The sequence below is a fragment of the Arachis hypogaea genome, chromosome 5, assembly GCF_003086295.3.
Source record: "Arachis hypogaea cultivar Tifrunner chromosome 5, arahy.Tifrunner.gnm2.J5K5, whole genome shotgun sequence".
Classification (NCBI taxonomy): domain Eukaryota; kingdom Viridiplantae; phylum Streptophyta; class Magnoliopsida; order Fabales; family Fabaceae; genus Arachis; species Arachis hypogaea.
The window spans coordinates 6,646,623-6,660,221 of NC_092040.1; the positions used below are offsets into that span (position 1 = coordinate 6,646,623).

The following is a 13,599-nucleotide window of genomic DNA, read 5'->3' on the forward strand; positions in this document are numbered from 1 at the left end:
TGGATTGCGACCTTAGAAACGGTTTTACCCAATAACCGCATGCGTTTACGTAAGCAAATCTAAACCACGCTGGAAGGCTGATACTAATTGCGTTTAGTTGAATTCTGGCTTCTGGGTAATACGGGATTTAAGGCTAAATTAGGGTTATTGAATATAAATAATTAAATATTAAATACTAACAGTGAATATCAATGGAAAACTAAGGGATACATGGAGAAGACCTGTTACATATACTGAATTTCCATCTACCATACGATATAGATTATTACTAATTATTATTATCTAGTAAGTGCCTAACATCTTGCAGGAAAAGAAAGTGGGCTAATTTGCAGTAATTTTTCCTACAGTTATTCCGCTTGTATTTGGTAGAAGCTTCTTCATATAATACTTGGAATTGCGAGACAGATTGATCATTTTCCTTCGCCTTTCGGGAATAGCATCGATTGAACACTCTGAAAATCCACGCCTCACAAACCTATCAGCAAGTTGGGAATACTGTTATTTAGAAAGGGTGCCATGAAAATAGTACAGCAATAAACCAAAACAACTACTATACACAATAATCAATTTAGGAACTCTATTGGAGAAGGTACTTACCAATCTGCCGTCCGAGTAGTAAGTAGGAAAAGCTTATTCAATCCAAGCGATGATGCTTTTTTCTCGATATAATCTGCATTGTATTTCATCATATAATCAAATACATAGTTCTTTTTTTAAGGAAAGAATTCAACACAACAAAGAAAAGAACTCAAACAACACGTACTCAACTCCTACTTTGCCATCAACGACCATCAACTAAGAACAGTTGCTCAAAAGCATCTTCTTAACACAAACGTTTAAAACTTGTACTTAATAAAAATATTGTATCTGAAGGAGTTAATTACCTGTACCTATCAGTCTATCACTAATATTGATAATACAATCAATATGGAGTTTCCAGCCAAACATCAAATGTGAAATAATCATGAATATATATAATATATAGTCGTAGTCCTAATTTAAGTTTATTATTATTATTATAATATCAAATATGATCTTTATATAGTGAATGGTCATCTATCAAGCTTCAAGCTAAATCATCAACCATAGAAGAAATAGCATACCAAGCACTTTGTCTCCTTGTCCTTGGCCTCGACAATCAGGAGATACTGCAATAGCTGCTACCTCGCCACACTTCTCCTCAAAGTAAGGAAAAAGTGCAGCACAAGCAATTATTTGACCTTCTCTTTCAACGACAACGAAGGAATCCAGCGCTTTTAGTAGCTAGAACCAGGAAATAGTAAAAATGAAGATTTTATATAAAATTACTACTAGACCATGTAAACTATGATCACCACAAATGGCACAAGTGCAACTATGCAAACCTCTTCATCAGTCCGCTTCACTAATATGCCAGATGCCTCCAAAGGCTGAATGATTTGTTTTATTCCAGCAAGATCCGTTATCTGTGCCATCCGAGTGCCTTCGTATAGGTCACTGCAAATTGTAAATGACGGATAGGAAAATGAAAAACGTCTTTCAAGTAAAACATCACGAATAATCTGCCGCGCTGATGCAGATAGTATATTGCAACTGCAAGGAATGTAGGAAATTCCATGAATGTCAGAATTTGGCATTCATTGAATTTTGGGTTTAGACACAAATGAAAAGAAAATATACTTCAAACATGTAATGTTTTCCTAGTGGTATGGTCTGTAACTTACGAAACACAACAAGCAAGGTGCTCTAGTCTTTACACTGATGAGGTCAATTTTTAACTTGTTTTAATTAATCATTCAGTCTTTTTTTATAGCCAATGGTTGCATAAGATTGTGGACAGATGGAGTTCAAATCCAGCCCACATATTTACAGCCTTACTGCCTTGGACAACAAGAATCTCAACAAACCCTAAAACCCTATGCTGACCATGTTATTAGAAAAAGCCTCTATCTTACCGATTTGACCCTATGCAGACAGCAGTAAGAAATCAACTGGTATGCCAACTATTCTTGAACCATGGCTATAACAGTTGAAATATAACTCAAGGATATAATTGAATTTAAAAGCACCAAAACCGAAAGTCCATTTCTGTAACCAAATATTCTACAAAGTTCACAATCATAGCAAACTGTTTTCTGGAAAGAACAGCAAAAACTGCTTACCTAGCTACCATTGTTCCCATGCCATCTCTTTTAAACAATTCCAACAACAAAACTCCACCAATAGTGCCATCCAACAAGTGAACTCTTTGAACACCACCCTGAAAAATGGCAGACACTACTATAAGCAACATACGTCTGAAACATGTATCAAATGAGATTTGAAAGCATAGCCATTATTTCAACCAGAAACTTCTCAAAGAAATTCAAATTCCAGTTATTCTATCCACTATATGATAGAAATATTTGTAGATAAAAAGCTATACGGTTCTTCATGACAGTATGGTAGAAGAAACAGATGAAGACCATCTGTATGTTGGTCTTGTCGGGATTTTGAAAATGTTTTTGTTCTCACAAATGCTCATGAATAACAATTGTAAAATCAAATATCTCGTTAAGATAATGACATTTTTTAGAGAATGTTTCAGAAATATGATGTTAACACCAAATTATGTCTTTCAAGAGAAATTATACTTGGAAACAGTCCGATGTTGGAAATAGTCACTTAAGCCCATATATTGAGAAATTAGTCATTTTGCAAATATTCAAAGGCTATATAGAGTGTAGATTTTAGGAGAGAGAGGGAGAGATGAACATTTGTGTCAAACAATGCTTGAAATAAACTAAAACATTCAGACCTTAGGTTACTCAAGATGTAATGTATAGACTTAAATAAGCACAACTACTGTGCTCAATATAGAAAGACAGAGGTGCATTATGGACTCACTCTGCAAACAAAAGCTGCAGCAGCCAATTCTGACAGGTAACCATTCATTCGACTAAGTCGCTCTTGACCTCCAATAGCAAAACCTTGCTCCCCAAACCCTAGACCATTTCCATTGTCAAAACCAACACCATTATGAAAGGTTGCATTATTCAACCCAGTAAAAGGTTTGCCATTGGTTGAAGATTGGGCTGTCCCATTAATATTGCTATGCTCGAAAGAGTTGAAACCTTCAACGTCAACAGCTTTCACATAGTTAGCAGCTATTTCACTTTGCTCTGCCCGTTTACGAATTAACATGTCTGCTTCTTGAACAGGCAAGAAACGAATTAGGCGTCCACTCTCATCGAGTATTGGACCATCTATAATGCATATTAGCTTGTCTGCTCCAATAGCCAAGGCACAAGCTGTTGCAACTTCGTAGGTGCTATAGACAATAAAAGAGAGAGAAAAAAAAGTTAATAAATATAAGCATTTGTCAGACTCTTAATTGAATAAAAGGGCAACATAATAAGTCCAGCAGCTCTAATATTCATACAAGAAAAAGAAGCAGGTGATTTACACATGGATTCTGTTACCCACTTCTCTTTATGTTTTCTTTCTCTATAGGATGATCGGATCAAATCCAACAAAAAGAAAGAAGAACACATTGGCACCGGTGGAAGTCCAAAAGAAATGGCATCACTAAAATCTATGTATTGGTACATAATCAATATTTTTTTCTTTCACAAATCTCAAGTAACGAGGTACTACCAATCAAACTATTTCACCAACTAATGAACTGAATGACAATATATCTTATTCTTTCTCCTAAGCAGCAGATTATTGCAAATTCTTTTAGTTCTATACTCTGATGAGCCCGTTTGTTCAGATCTATTCCTATGTCCAATTCTTAAAAGATAACCGTAAAAAAATGTTTTGCACAATATTGATAAAAGAAGTCTGGTTGAACGTATAAAATAAAGGCATAAAACATTGAGCATCAGTCTCTGCAACAAGTACGCATAATATAGCATAAGATTGATACTCAAAAAAACATGAAAAACCAGAAATTACCCAGAAAAAAAGCTGTTATAAAGACGGCATATATATTAGCATGCAATTGTCAAAAGCCAGTTGAAGAAAGTAATCATCAGAAACTCTAAAGCATACTTGCAATTTAGTACTTCTCCAGAGCTGGAGTAGCCCAAGTTGCTTAAAATAACTACACAACCACCATCAAGCCTCTCACGCATGCGAGATGCATCTACCTTTTTAACTTCCCCGGTTGCCCCAAAATCAATTCCATTGACAACCCCTCTTCTCTGCCAAAAGGAATAAATACAAAAATAAAAAGACTCTCTAACATAGTGATAACAGAAAGAGAGGATCAATTTCAAATGATCATTGCTACTTTGAAAAGTAAGCCACAAAATTCAAACCTTGGCTGCAAGAAAGTTACCACTGGCAACACTGACACCAACTTCGTGCCAACGACTATTGTCACCATGCCTGCGGATGTTGCAGATGGCGGGTCCAGGTGAAAGCTTTGCTTCTAACAGCAGCCTTATTTTCCCAGCCGCCTCCATTGCAGCAGCTAGAGATTCATCATCAGTTATTCTATACCTACCAACGTACTTAGGCTCACTCCCTACAAACACAAGAAGATCAGTATTCAGTAGCCGTGGAACCATGCTCAAAATAACAACCTTTTTTTTTACCTATTTTGCTCAGAGAAAGTCTAGGGGGCCAGCAGATTTTGTGGTTTTTAGCCATCAATGATGTTTTTAATGGTGTGAGATTGCATCTAATGGTGTAGAATCACCCAATTTTCTTTTGATGGTTAAGTGCTGGCCAGAATTTAACAAAAGTGCTGGCAACCTAGCACTCCTCGCTTGCTTATTGAGGAAAAAACAAGAGAGGGTTTTGGCAAGTAACATATATTTTCACAGTATCCCATGATTATTATGCGTGCATTTAGATAACATGTGCTTTAACCAAATAACTATATTGTGACTAACCTCTCTCATACAAAAGCTGATCAATTTGAGCATGGGTCCCTGGTACAAGAACAAACCGGATTCCAAGGTGATGAAGAAAAGCTATATCCTGCAAACAGACACACAATGTTTAAATGATGCCCAGCTTCAATTCATTGACCCAAACATGATGACAGCAAAAAAACAAACATCTCATGTGCATGAGTTAACACCACCAGAACACACACACAGAAAAACTCATCGTGCCTTGATAACGGGATCCAGGAAAGGACTATCAACGATTTCGCCGGAAATAATGACAACAAATGTGCCACCGCGATATGCCCACAAGTAAGGCCATGCTTCCCGGAACCACCGCACGAATTGCTTGTCCTCCTCATAGTTGTAGCTCTCGTCCTCCGCACTCCCATTCACTCCTTCGTCTTTGAGCACACGGCATTTCGGTGAGATTGTTATTCCTCTCTCTCGGTTACCGGCCACCAAGGAGAGAGGATTTGTGAGGTTTGTGTGTGGGTGGGAAATGAAAGAGAAGTGGTGATAGAAAGAGCGTGTGTGTTTGGTAGGGTTTGGTAGGGATATGCAGCAGGTGGAGTTGTACAAGGAAGCCGCCATTGAAGAGATTCAAACACCAAATTGTACTTTGCAGTTGGTGAAACAGGTTGAGAGCCACCCTTGGTTTGGAACACACAACGGTGAACGAAGAAAGGGTTAATCTGTAATAATCATAAAAACTGGGGATAAAAAGGTATTTTAACCATTATAGTACTCATTCTCTCCGAATAATTTGTGTTTGACTTTTTTTTGTAGTCCTCTTCTACGACTTATTGGGTTTTTTACTTTTTTTAGCTTAAAAAAGTAGGAAGAAACTTGGTAAGAGACCAAGAGATTTTCTCTTATAAATAAAAATATTTAAACTCTAAGGAATCTCAGAAATTAATCAGATCACAATTTATCATCTTTTTCACTGTTTATTTTTTGTAGATAATGATAAAAGAACACCAAGGTTTCTTCCTGTATTCAAAAAATTTAGCCCTTTTTCACTTTTTCTTTTAATGATAAAAAAATAACAAATGCTGTTTTTTTTTTTTAATTTCTTCATTTTTTCTTGTAAAATAACAAGTTAGAAACACTCAAAATAAATCCAAATAGACCCTTGTTCCCTTCTACTACGAATTCTTGCAACTCACAATGTTTTGTGCGTCCCGCATACAGACAAATATTAATGAGAACATGAAACTACGAGCGACACATGTTTCCCTGTCTCTCTCAATTAGTCAATTCTGATTTCTTCCCTCATCTTTATCATCACCGTGGAGCAAAGTTTAACGGCGTAAGCTGAGTCAGAAACAAAAAAGGCTGGGAAAGAAATTGGTTTTAATTTATGAAGATAACATTTTGGTGTTTGCTGTGATCTCTAAAAATTATTGCTTAATTATTAAAAAAATTAAATAATTAATTTTAAATTCAAAAATATAAAAATGAAACATTTTAAAATATTTAAAAATTATTATAAAAAATAAATTAAGCACAATTGGCCTAAAATTTTATTAGAACTATGAAATCCAGCCATACACATAACACGAATGCTATAATACAAACACAAATACGCGACAATTTCGAAAACTCACGAAGCCAAAATTAGGATATGATATACGTAACATTTATAAAACCCACAAATACTGTTATAAAATGTGTGTTTTAAACAAAGAAAGAAACGTGGTAAACCTAAACTTAAAATATTAGTATAAGCATTATAATAAAGTATAAACTACTACAATTAAAAGTAGTTAAAAGTAATAAAAGTATGAAACAGTATGACATCTATCAAATTAAGAAGAAATCATACGCTGCGACTGTTACTATATGAGGAATCGATGATGAGGCCCATGGCTTCATCAATCATCAATTCAATACAAAGGAATAATCCGAATACAGTCATTGCCTAGGTGGCATTACCAATGGTCTCCACAAAAAACAACCTTCCCCGGTTCCCCCTCCCTTCATCAAATCATTCCTTTTTGCCCATCAGGACTCCAGTAACCACCATAATGGTAAGACCAAACAAATCTTCTTATCTATTTATTTATTTTTCTTGTTTATTTTTCTTAATGGTAGTGGAAAAGCATAAGGTTTTTCCAAACAAATTGGTTCTTCATTATTTTTTTCCCTTAAAATATGTATTTTAGGAACTTCAACTACTCACCTACATCAAACCATTTGGTATCTGCTATGTTCCTATCGAAATATGCTCCGCAACTCCCAAGTCCCAATAGTCCCACGATTCTGGCTTCTACTTTCATAATTTTTTTTTAAAAAAAAAACACACACACACACACACACAAAAATGGAGCTTGAAATTTCTGGGTTAAAATTTAAATTTGCGGAAGAAAGAAGAGAGTCCAGATATTCATTAGAAACCCTGGAGAAATTAAATGAATAAAATGATGAAAAACAGAGTGTGTAGTGTAGTGTGTACCTTGAGAATGGGGTCCAAGTATGGACTATCAACAATTTCTGCGGAGATGACAAGAACGAAGACGCTGTCCCTATGAACAGATATGTAAGGCTGTGCTTCACGGAGAACCTTCACGAACTGTTCGTCTCCTACTTCTTCTTCTTTCTCCTCTCTTCTTCTTCCCTCTCCACAACCGCACCCTCTCACAAACCACTCTGCTTTCTTTTTCCTCTTCTCCAGCATGTACCCCAACCCCAACCTGCTGCCCGTTGTTGAACCCGGATTCCAGAAGCGGTAGCACGTGGGGACACGTGACACTGATGACGACCATGTTTCCGGTGGCTGCCATAATCGAACAGAGATGGGTGGTTTCGAACTGCTAGCCGCAGCCATAGATATATGTATGTGTTAGGTGAATGGTTTATTTAACGGTGATTTTAGGAGCGATATGCATGTATATGTAATTTTATATATAAAACTGAGATTTGTAGCTACGAGGAGGCCTTTTATAGGACCAGGGATGCCGCCGGCAATTCACCACTTACGCGGCGAAACGCTAGCATTCGATGTAGACGTTAATAATTAGTATTTATTGCCCTCACATATAAATACTATTACTAACAAATGGCAAGCTTTAAAAAATACCAACAATCTATATAAAATGGTGAATGTTATCCAATCCCCTCTAAAATAACATGTAAATTACCCTTCATTATGTGTCACATTGTAATTGGTTCTTATCTTAATCATAGTTGAGTGATTTTATAATTTATTATTCTTAAAATATTAAAGCTCCACTTCCATTCATTGAAGTACATTCCACTCCTCCATTCTTTGTTTATCACTTCATCACCTAGATTTGGTCCTTCCAAGCACTGTCGCGTTCGTGACAAGAAGCGCTAACGTCATCGCCATGCCCTCCTACACAATCTCTCTTCCCAGTATAGTATAGTCAGTGCCTCTTTTTCGCGTGAATCACTGCTTACCCACATAATTAATGGTTAATTTGGTTATTAAATTTTTTTTATTAAAAAAACATATCTTTATTTAATTACGTGATGGAACATATATTTATATGTAAAATATAATATAATAAAATAAATCTATTCAAAGTATTTAAAAGTATAATTAAAATCATGAACATACAAATATAATAATAAAATTTGTACTCCGAAAAAATAAACATATTTTTTATCATACATATATTATTTAAAAATAAATATATTATTAAAATTAATAACAGAAATTTAAAATGATAAAATTTAACTTTTTTACCGTATTTTTTTATAGTATTTTTATTTTTTAATTTTTAATTTATTAGTACTTTATTATTTAATTAATAATTAAATAAATTATTTTTATGAAAAATTATTTTTTATATTATATTAGAGAAGAGACTAATGTAACAGTTTAAAAAATAAATTGTATAAATATTTAAGAGATAAATATGAAATACATACCTAAGTAATGTTTAGTTTGGTTATTAAATTTTTTTATTAAAATAAATCTTTATTTAATTACACGATAGAACATATATTTATATGTAAAATATAATATAATAACTCTATTTAGAGTACTTAAAAGTATAATTAAAATCAGAAAAAATATATTTTTTATTGTACATAAATTATTTTAAAAAATAATAAATTGTTAAAATTAATAACACAACTTTAAAATGATAAAATCTAACTTTCTTACAAGTATTTTTTATAGTATTTTTATTTTTTTAATTTTTAATTTATTCGTACTTTATTATTTAATTAATATAAATAAATTATCTTCATGATAAATTATTTTTTGTATTATTTTAAAGAAGAGACCAATATAACAGTCTAAAAAATAATGTAAAAATAATTTTTAAATAAAAAATAGATAATATTAAAATTTTTAAATACAAAAGTAAATTATATAGATAGATATTTAAGAGATAAATATGAAATACATGCCTAAAATAAATAAAACAAGACAAAAATAATTCTCCATTTTTCAATAGTACTCCCATTTTGTCTGTTTTATTTATTTTAGGTATGTATTTTATATTTATCTCTTAAATATTTATACAATTTATTTTTTAAACTGCTATATTGGTCTCTTCTCTAATATAATACAAAAAATAATTTTTCATAAAAATAATTTGTTTAATTTTTAATTAAATAATAAAGTACTAATAAATTAAAAATTAAAAAAATAAAAATACTATAAAAATACGGTAAGAAAGTTAAATTTTATTATTTTAAATTTCTGTTATTAATTTTAATAATATATTTATTTTTTAAATAATATATGTATGATAAAAAAAAATATGTTTCTTTGTTTGGAGTACAAATTTTATTATTATATTTGTATGTTCATAATTTTATTTATACTTTTAAATACTTTGAATAGATTTATTTTATTATATTATATTTTACATATAAATATATGTTCCGTCACGTAATTAAATAAAGATATATTTTTTTAATAAAAAAATTTAATAACTAAAATTAACCATTAATTATATGGATAAGCAGTGATACATGACAAAAAGAAGCGCTGGCTATACTGGGAAGGACAAGTTATGGGGGACGGAATTCAACGACGTGACTAAGGGATGATGCACTAAAGAAATAGAGGTTATGTGGGAAGGCAGTAGATGGCGATGACGTTGGTGCTTCTTGTCACGAACGCAACGGTGCTTGAAAGGACCGAATCTAGGTGATGAAGTGATGAACAAAAAATGGAGGAGTGGAATGTGCTTCAATTAACGGGAGTGGATTTTGATATTTTAAGAATAATAAATTATAAAATAACCTAACTATGGTTAAGATAAGGACCAATTACAATGTGACACATAATGAAGGGTAACTTACATGTTATTTTAGAGGGGTTGGATAGCATTCACCATATAAAATATATAAATATTTATATACAAAATTACAAATATATCATAATTAATTTTTTATATGAACATAGTAATTTTAAATCAATAATAAGAAGAACAGAGTTGTTCAATACATATATGATATAACATAAAAAATAAATAGAGCAACATAAATAAAAAATAAGAGAAAGTATAGGGAGCCAAAGGAGTATTTGTACAATGTGTACAATAGGGGTTTAGGAATATTCGATTTAGTAGGATATTTATTATTTCCGGTATCCGAATGGTTATTCTAAATAGTATGAGTGTATTATGTTTGAGAAATTAGTAGTATTTTATCATGAATGTTCATTTTTTAACTCATATTGAAATAAATAAATAACTCGTTATACACATTGTACAAATACTCCATTGGCTCTATAGCGACATTCAAAAAAAATATATTCTTTTGTCATATAGTATTTTACCTCTTCTTTCTAAAACAAAAATCAAAATTTATTAAAAATTAATGTATTTAGGTCCAATTTGGGTAAATAACTTAAATAAGTTCTTTTGGAAAAAGAACTTAAAACATAGTGACTTTTATTAACAGCAGCTTATAAATAAGTTATTTTGTATTTGGATTTTTAGTTATGAAAGTACTTATTTTAAAGTTGCAGGTTTGGATAAATAACTCAAAAAATAATTTTTTTAAAGAAGAGAATTGTTACGGTAGGTAACCGGAGATTAGTACAACGGATGGCGTTTGGCGGCCCAAGTGTGCGATGGATGAGAACTCCGGGTAGGCACGCAGCTCGGGAGGCTCCGTCCGACTTGTGCTCGCGTGTGAATGGGGGGTGGTACCTGCAAAGACACTCCGATGCCTAAGTTAGCAAGGGTGTAAGCAGGTCTAAAGAGTATTGGGCTTAGAGATACCTGAAGGGGTGTCAGGGTATTTATAGAGGCGAGCCAATAACCACCGTTGGTGTAGTGCCATATCTTTAGGGTGGTAGCCGTCCCTATTATCTTGGGGAGGTTAAGATATGGCTTTATGAGACGGTTAGAGAGATTTTAGGGGCGGTTACTCATTTGAATGAGTGTTTATCTGCCAGCTAATCTCGCATCCGACCTCTTCTGACCAAGTCGTGGTTGATACCGACTTCTTATGTGAAGGCCGGTACTTAGCTAGGCTCTAATCCTTTAGATTAGGCCTTTTAGTTGGACCTGGGCCTTTATATTGGGCCAGGGTATGAACAGTGCCCCTACTTGAGCCCAAATTTTCTTTAAAGTTTGGGTTCAAGTATTCAACTCGGGCTCGCAGTCGACTTGTTTGAAAGAGTACGGATCTTGGAAACCGACGTGATTTTCGCGACCTTTAGTTTCTGACAGTTACGTCAATTCAAGCGTCGTGTCCGTTGAGGGATCATTTAGGGATTGAGGGCTTTGGTAACGGTGCAGTCTCATTAATGACTGCCTCGCTTTTTATCATTATGCCCCTTAGCCCTTCTTATAAATATTTTCCCTCTCTTTCCATTTTCCGTTTCTGCAATCTTTCAAACTTTCTCCTTATCTTGTTCATACTGCATCTTTGTGTTCGAAGACTTCTGTTCTTCTCCAACCTCCATTTTCGGATAAAGGTTAGTTTTGCTTTTTCCATGTCATGCTTTATGTTTGCATGTTTTGTTTTGCGAGTAGATAGGTTGACCTATAGATTCTAGTTTCGAATCTCTCTTCTTTAGTGGCCGTGTTTTTTGATTTTCTTTTTCTTTTTCCCTTTTTGTAGGTTTCTGCCACCTTTCTTTGTATAAAAAATGGCTTCTATAGATGTTCTTTCTCAGTGGGTTGACGTGACGGTCCTTGGGGAGGAACCGTTAGTCGACGCTGAGTTCATCACTCACCTTCGTACTCATCATAGGCTCTGTACTTTGGAAGAGGACGAGCCCAAATATGAACTGATAACCCCGGGTCCTGAAGACCGGGTTTGTTTTGGGAGAGTCAATGAGGCGGCCCCTCATTTTTTCTTCATGTATGAATGTATGATCACCCGCTTGGGTGTTTTTCTTCCTTTCTCAGATTTCGATATATCCGTCTTGCACCACTGTAAAGTCGCCCCTACTCAACTTCACCCAAATTCTTGGGGTTTTTTGAAGATTTATCAGTTTATAAGCCATGCTCTGGACTTCCCGACCTCTTTGAGGATTTTTTTCTTCCTTTTTCATATGACTAAGCCCTTCAGTGGGCTAAACAACAAACAACAATGGGTATCCTTCCGAGCCATTCAAGGTCGGAGGATTTTCACCCTTTTTGACGAATCTTTCCACGACTTCAAAAACTTCTTTTTCAAAGTTCAAGCCGTAGAGGGTCACCACCCCTTTTTCCTGGACGAGCATTCCTCCCCTCGCTTTCCCCTTTACTGGTTGCCGGCCTCCCCTTGCGAAAAGATTGGTCCAGATGTCCTGGACGAGGTGGAGGCGGCAGTTGTGGGGTTTTTCCGAGAAGCATGGGGGAGGGCCCCATACTTGGACACGAGGAAAATCCTTCAGGGGACGTCGACTTTTGTTCAGTCTTGCATAGGTAGCGCATGCATTTCTTATTTCCGAGTTGTTCCCGCCGACTTATATTTTACCGACTTGTAACTTGGTTGTTTCTTTTGTAGATATGGCAAAAAGGAACGCTCAGGAGGCCTACCAAAGGGTCCAGGAGGCTAAGGCAAAGTCCCGGGCTAGGGCCAAGACGGTCATCTCTCCACCTCCTCCTCCTCCTAAGAATGTGGGTACTCCCTCTCAACCCCTTGTCATTTCTTCCTCAAGTTTGCCCCGACCACCCCCTTCTGCCCAAACTCTCTCCGAGCCCGAGAAGAAGAAGCGCAAGACTTCAGAGTCTGGCTCTTCTTCTTTTGATGGCGGGGTTAAGGCGGATGCTTTGGCATTCGTCCGAAAGAACATCTATCCTTTTATAAGTATGGATGATGTTTCTGTTCGAAACCACCTCACCGCCATGGCCGAGGAGAGTTTTAGGACAGCGGGTGTTTGTAACAAACTCTTGGACATTTTTGAGAAGGCTCCCCTCAGCTCTTTGGGGGCATCCTCGAGGGTTGAGGAGTTGGAGGGGAGACTTCTCATTTATGAAAAACATGAGAAAGAATTGAAGGAGGAGAGAGATAGACTGAGGAAGGAGAGGGATCACCTTAAGGAGGAGGAGGGTAAGCTGCGGGCCCAATGCACCTTGGAGGCAAATTTGAGGAAAACAGCGCAAGAGAGCTATCACAGTCTTTTTCAAGATATTGTGGCTGTGAGGAAGGACTTGCTGAATTCCCGGAACGCATACGCCGAGTTGGAGGATTCTATCGCCGAGGGCGCCGAGGAATCTTGGAGAATTTTCTTGGAACAAGTCAGAGTTATTGCTCCCGACTTGGACCTTTCTCCTTTACATCCTGACAAGGTAGTTATCGACGGCGCTATTGT

At 35.2% G+C, this 13,599-nt stretch overlaps 1 protein-coding gene across 4 annotated transcripts; it reads right to left on the minus strand.

Annotated features, from left to right (window-relative positions):
• Positions 1-126: 126 nt before the first annotated feature.
• LOC112800474 (probable amino-acid acetyltransferase NAGS2, chloroplastic) lies at positions 127-7,925 on the minus strand. 4 transcript variants are annotated; one of them, XM_025842773.2, is made up of 11 exons: positions 7,318-7,776; positions 5,088-5,554; positions 4,863-4,950; positions 4,284-4,492; positions 4,015-4,166; positions 2,866-3,289; positions 2,142-2,239; positions 1,365-1,476; positions 1,104-1,263; positions 598-670; positions 127-475 (listed from the first exon to the last, which is right to left on the minus strand). In XM_025842773.2, exons 2-11 carry the CDS (start codon positions 5,451-5,453, stop codon positions 322-324), a joined length of 1,836 nt encoding a protein of 611 aa, XP_025698558.1. In that variant the 5' UTR covers positions 5,454-5,554; positions 7,318-7,776; the 3' UTR covers positions 127-321. The 4 variants fall into 4 exon arrangements, with proteins under 4 accessions (XP_025698558.1, XP_025698554.1, XP_025698557.1 ...); XM_025842769.2 differs by having other exon boundaries at positions 1,365-1,572; XM_025842772.3 differs by lacking the exon at positions 5,088-5,554 and having other exon boundaries at positions 7,318-7,925.
• Positions 7,926-13,599: the final 5,674 nt, after the last annotated feature.

Coding starts and splice junctions, on each gene's coding strand:
- LOC112800474 (XM_025842768.3), bottom strand. CDS start 7,689: ATGGCTGCGGCTAGCAGTTCGAAACCACCCATCTCTGTTCGATTATGG. Junction 2,240..2,865: donor CTGCAGCTTTTGTTTGCAGA/GTGAGTCCATAA, acceptor GCCATTTTTCAG/GGTGGTGTTCAAAGAGTTCA. Junction 476..597: donor ACTACTCGGACGGCAGATTG/GTAAGTACCTTC, acceptor ACTTGCTGATAG/GTTTGTGAGGCGTGGATTTT.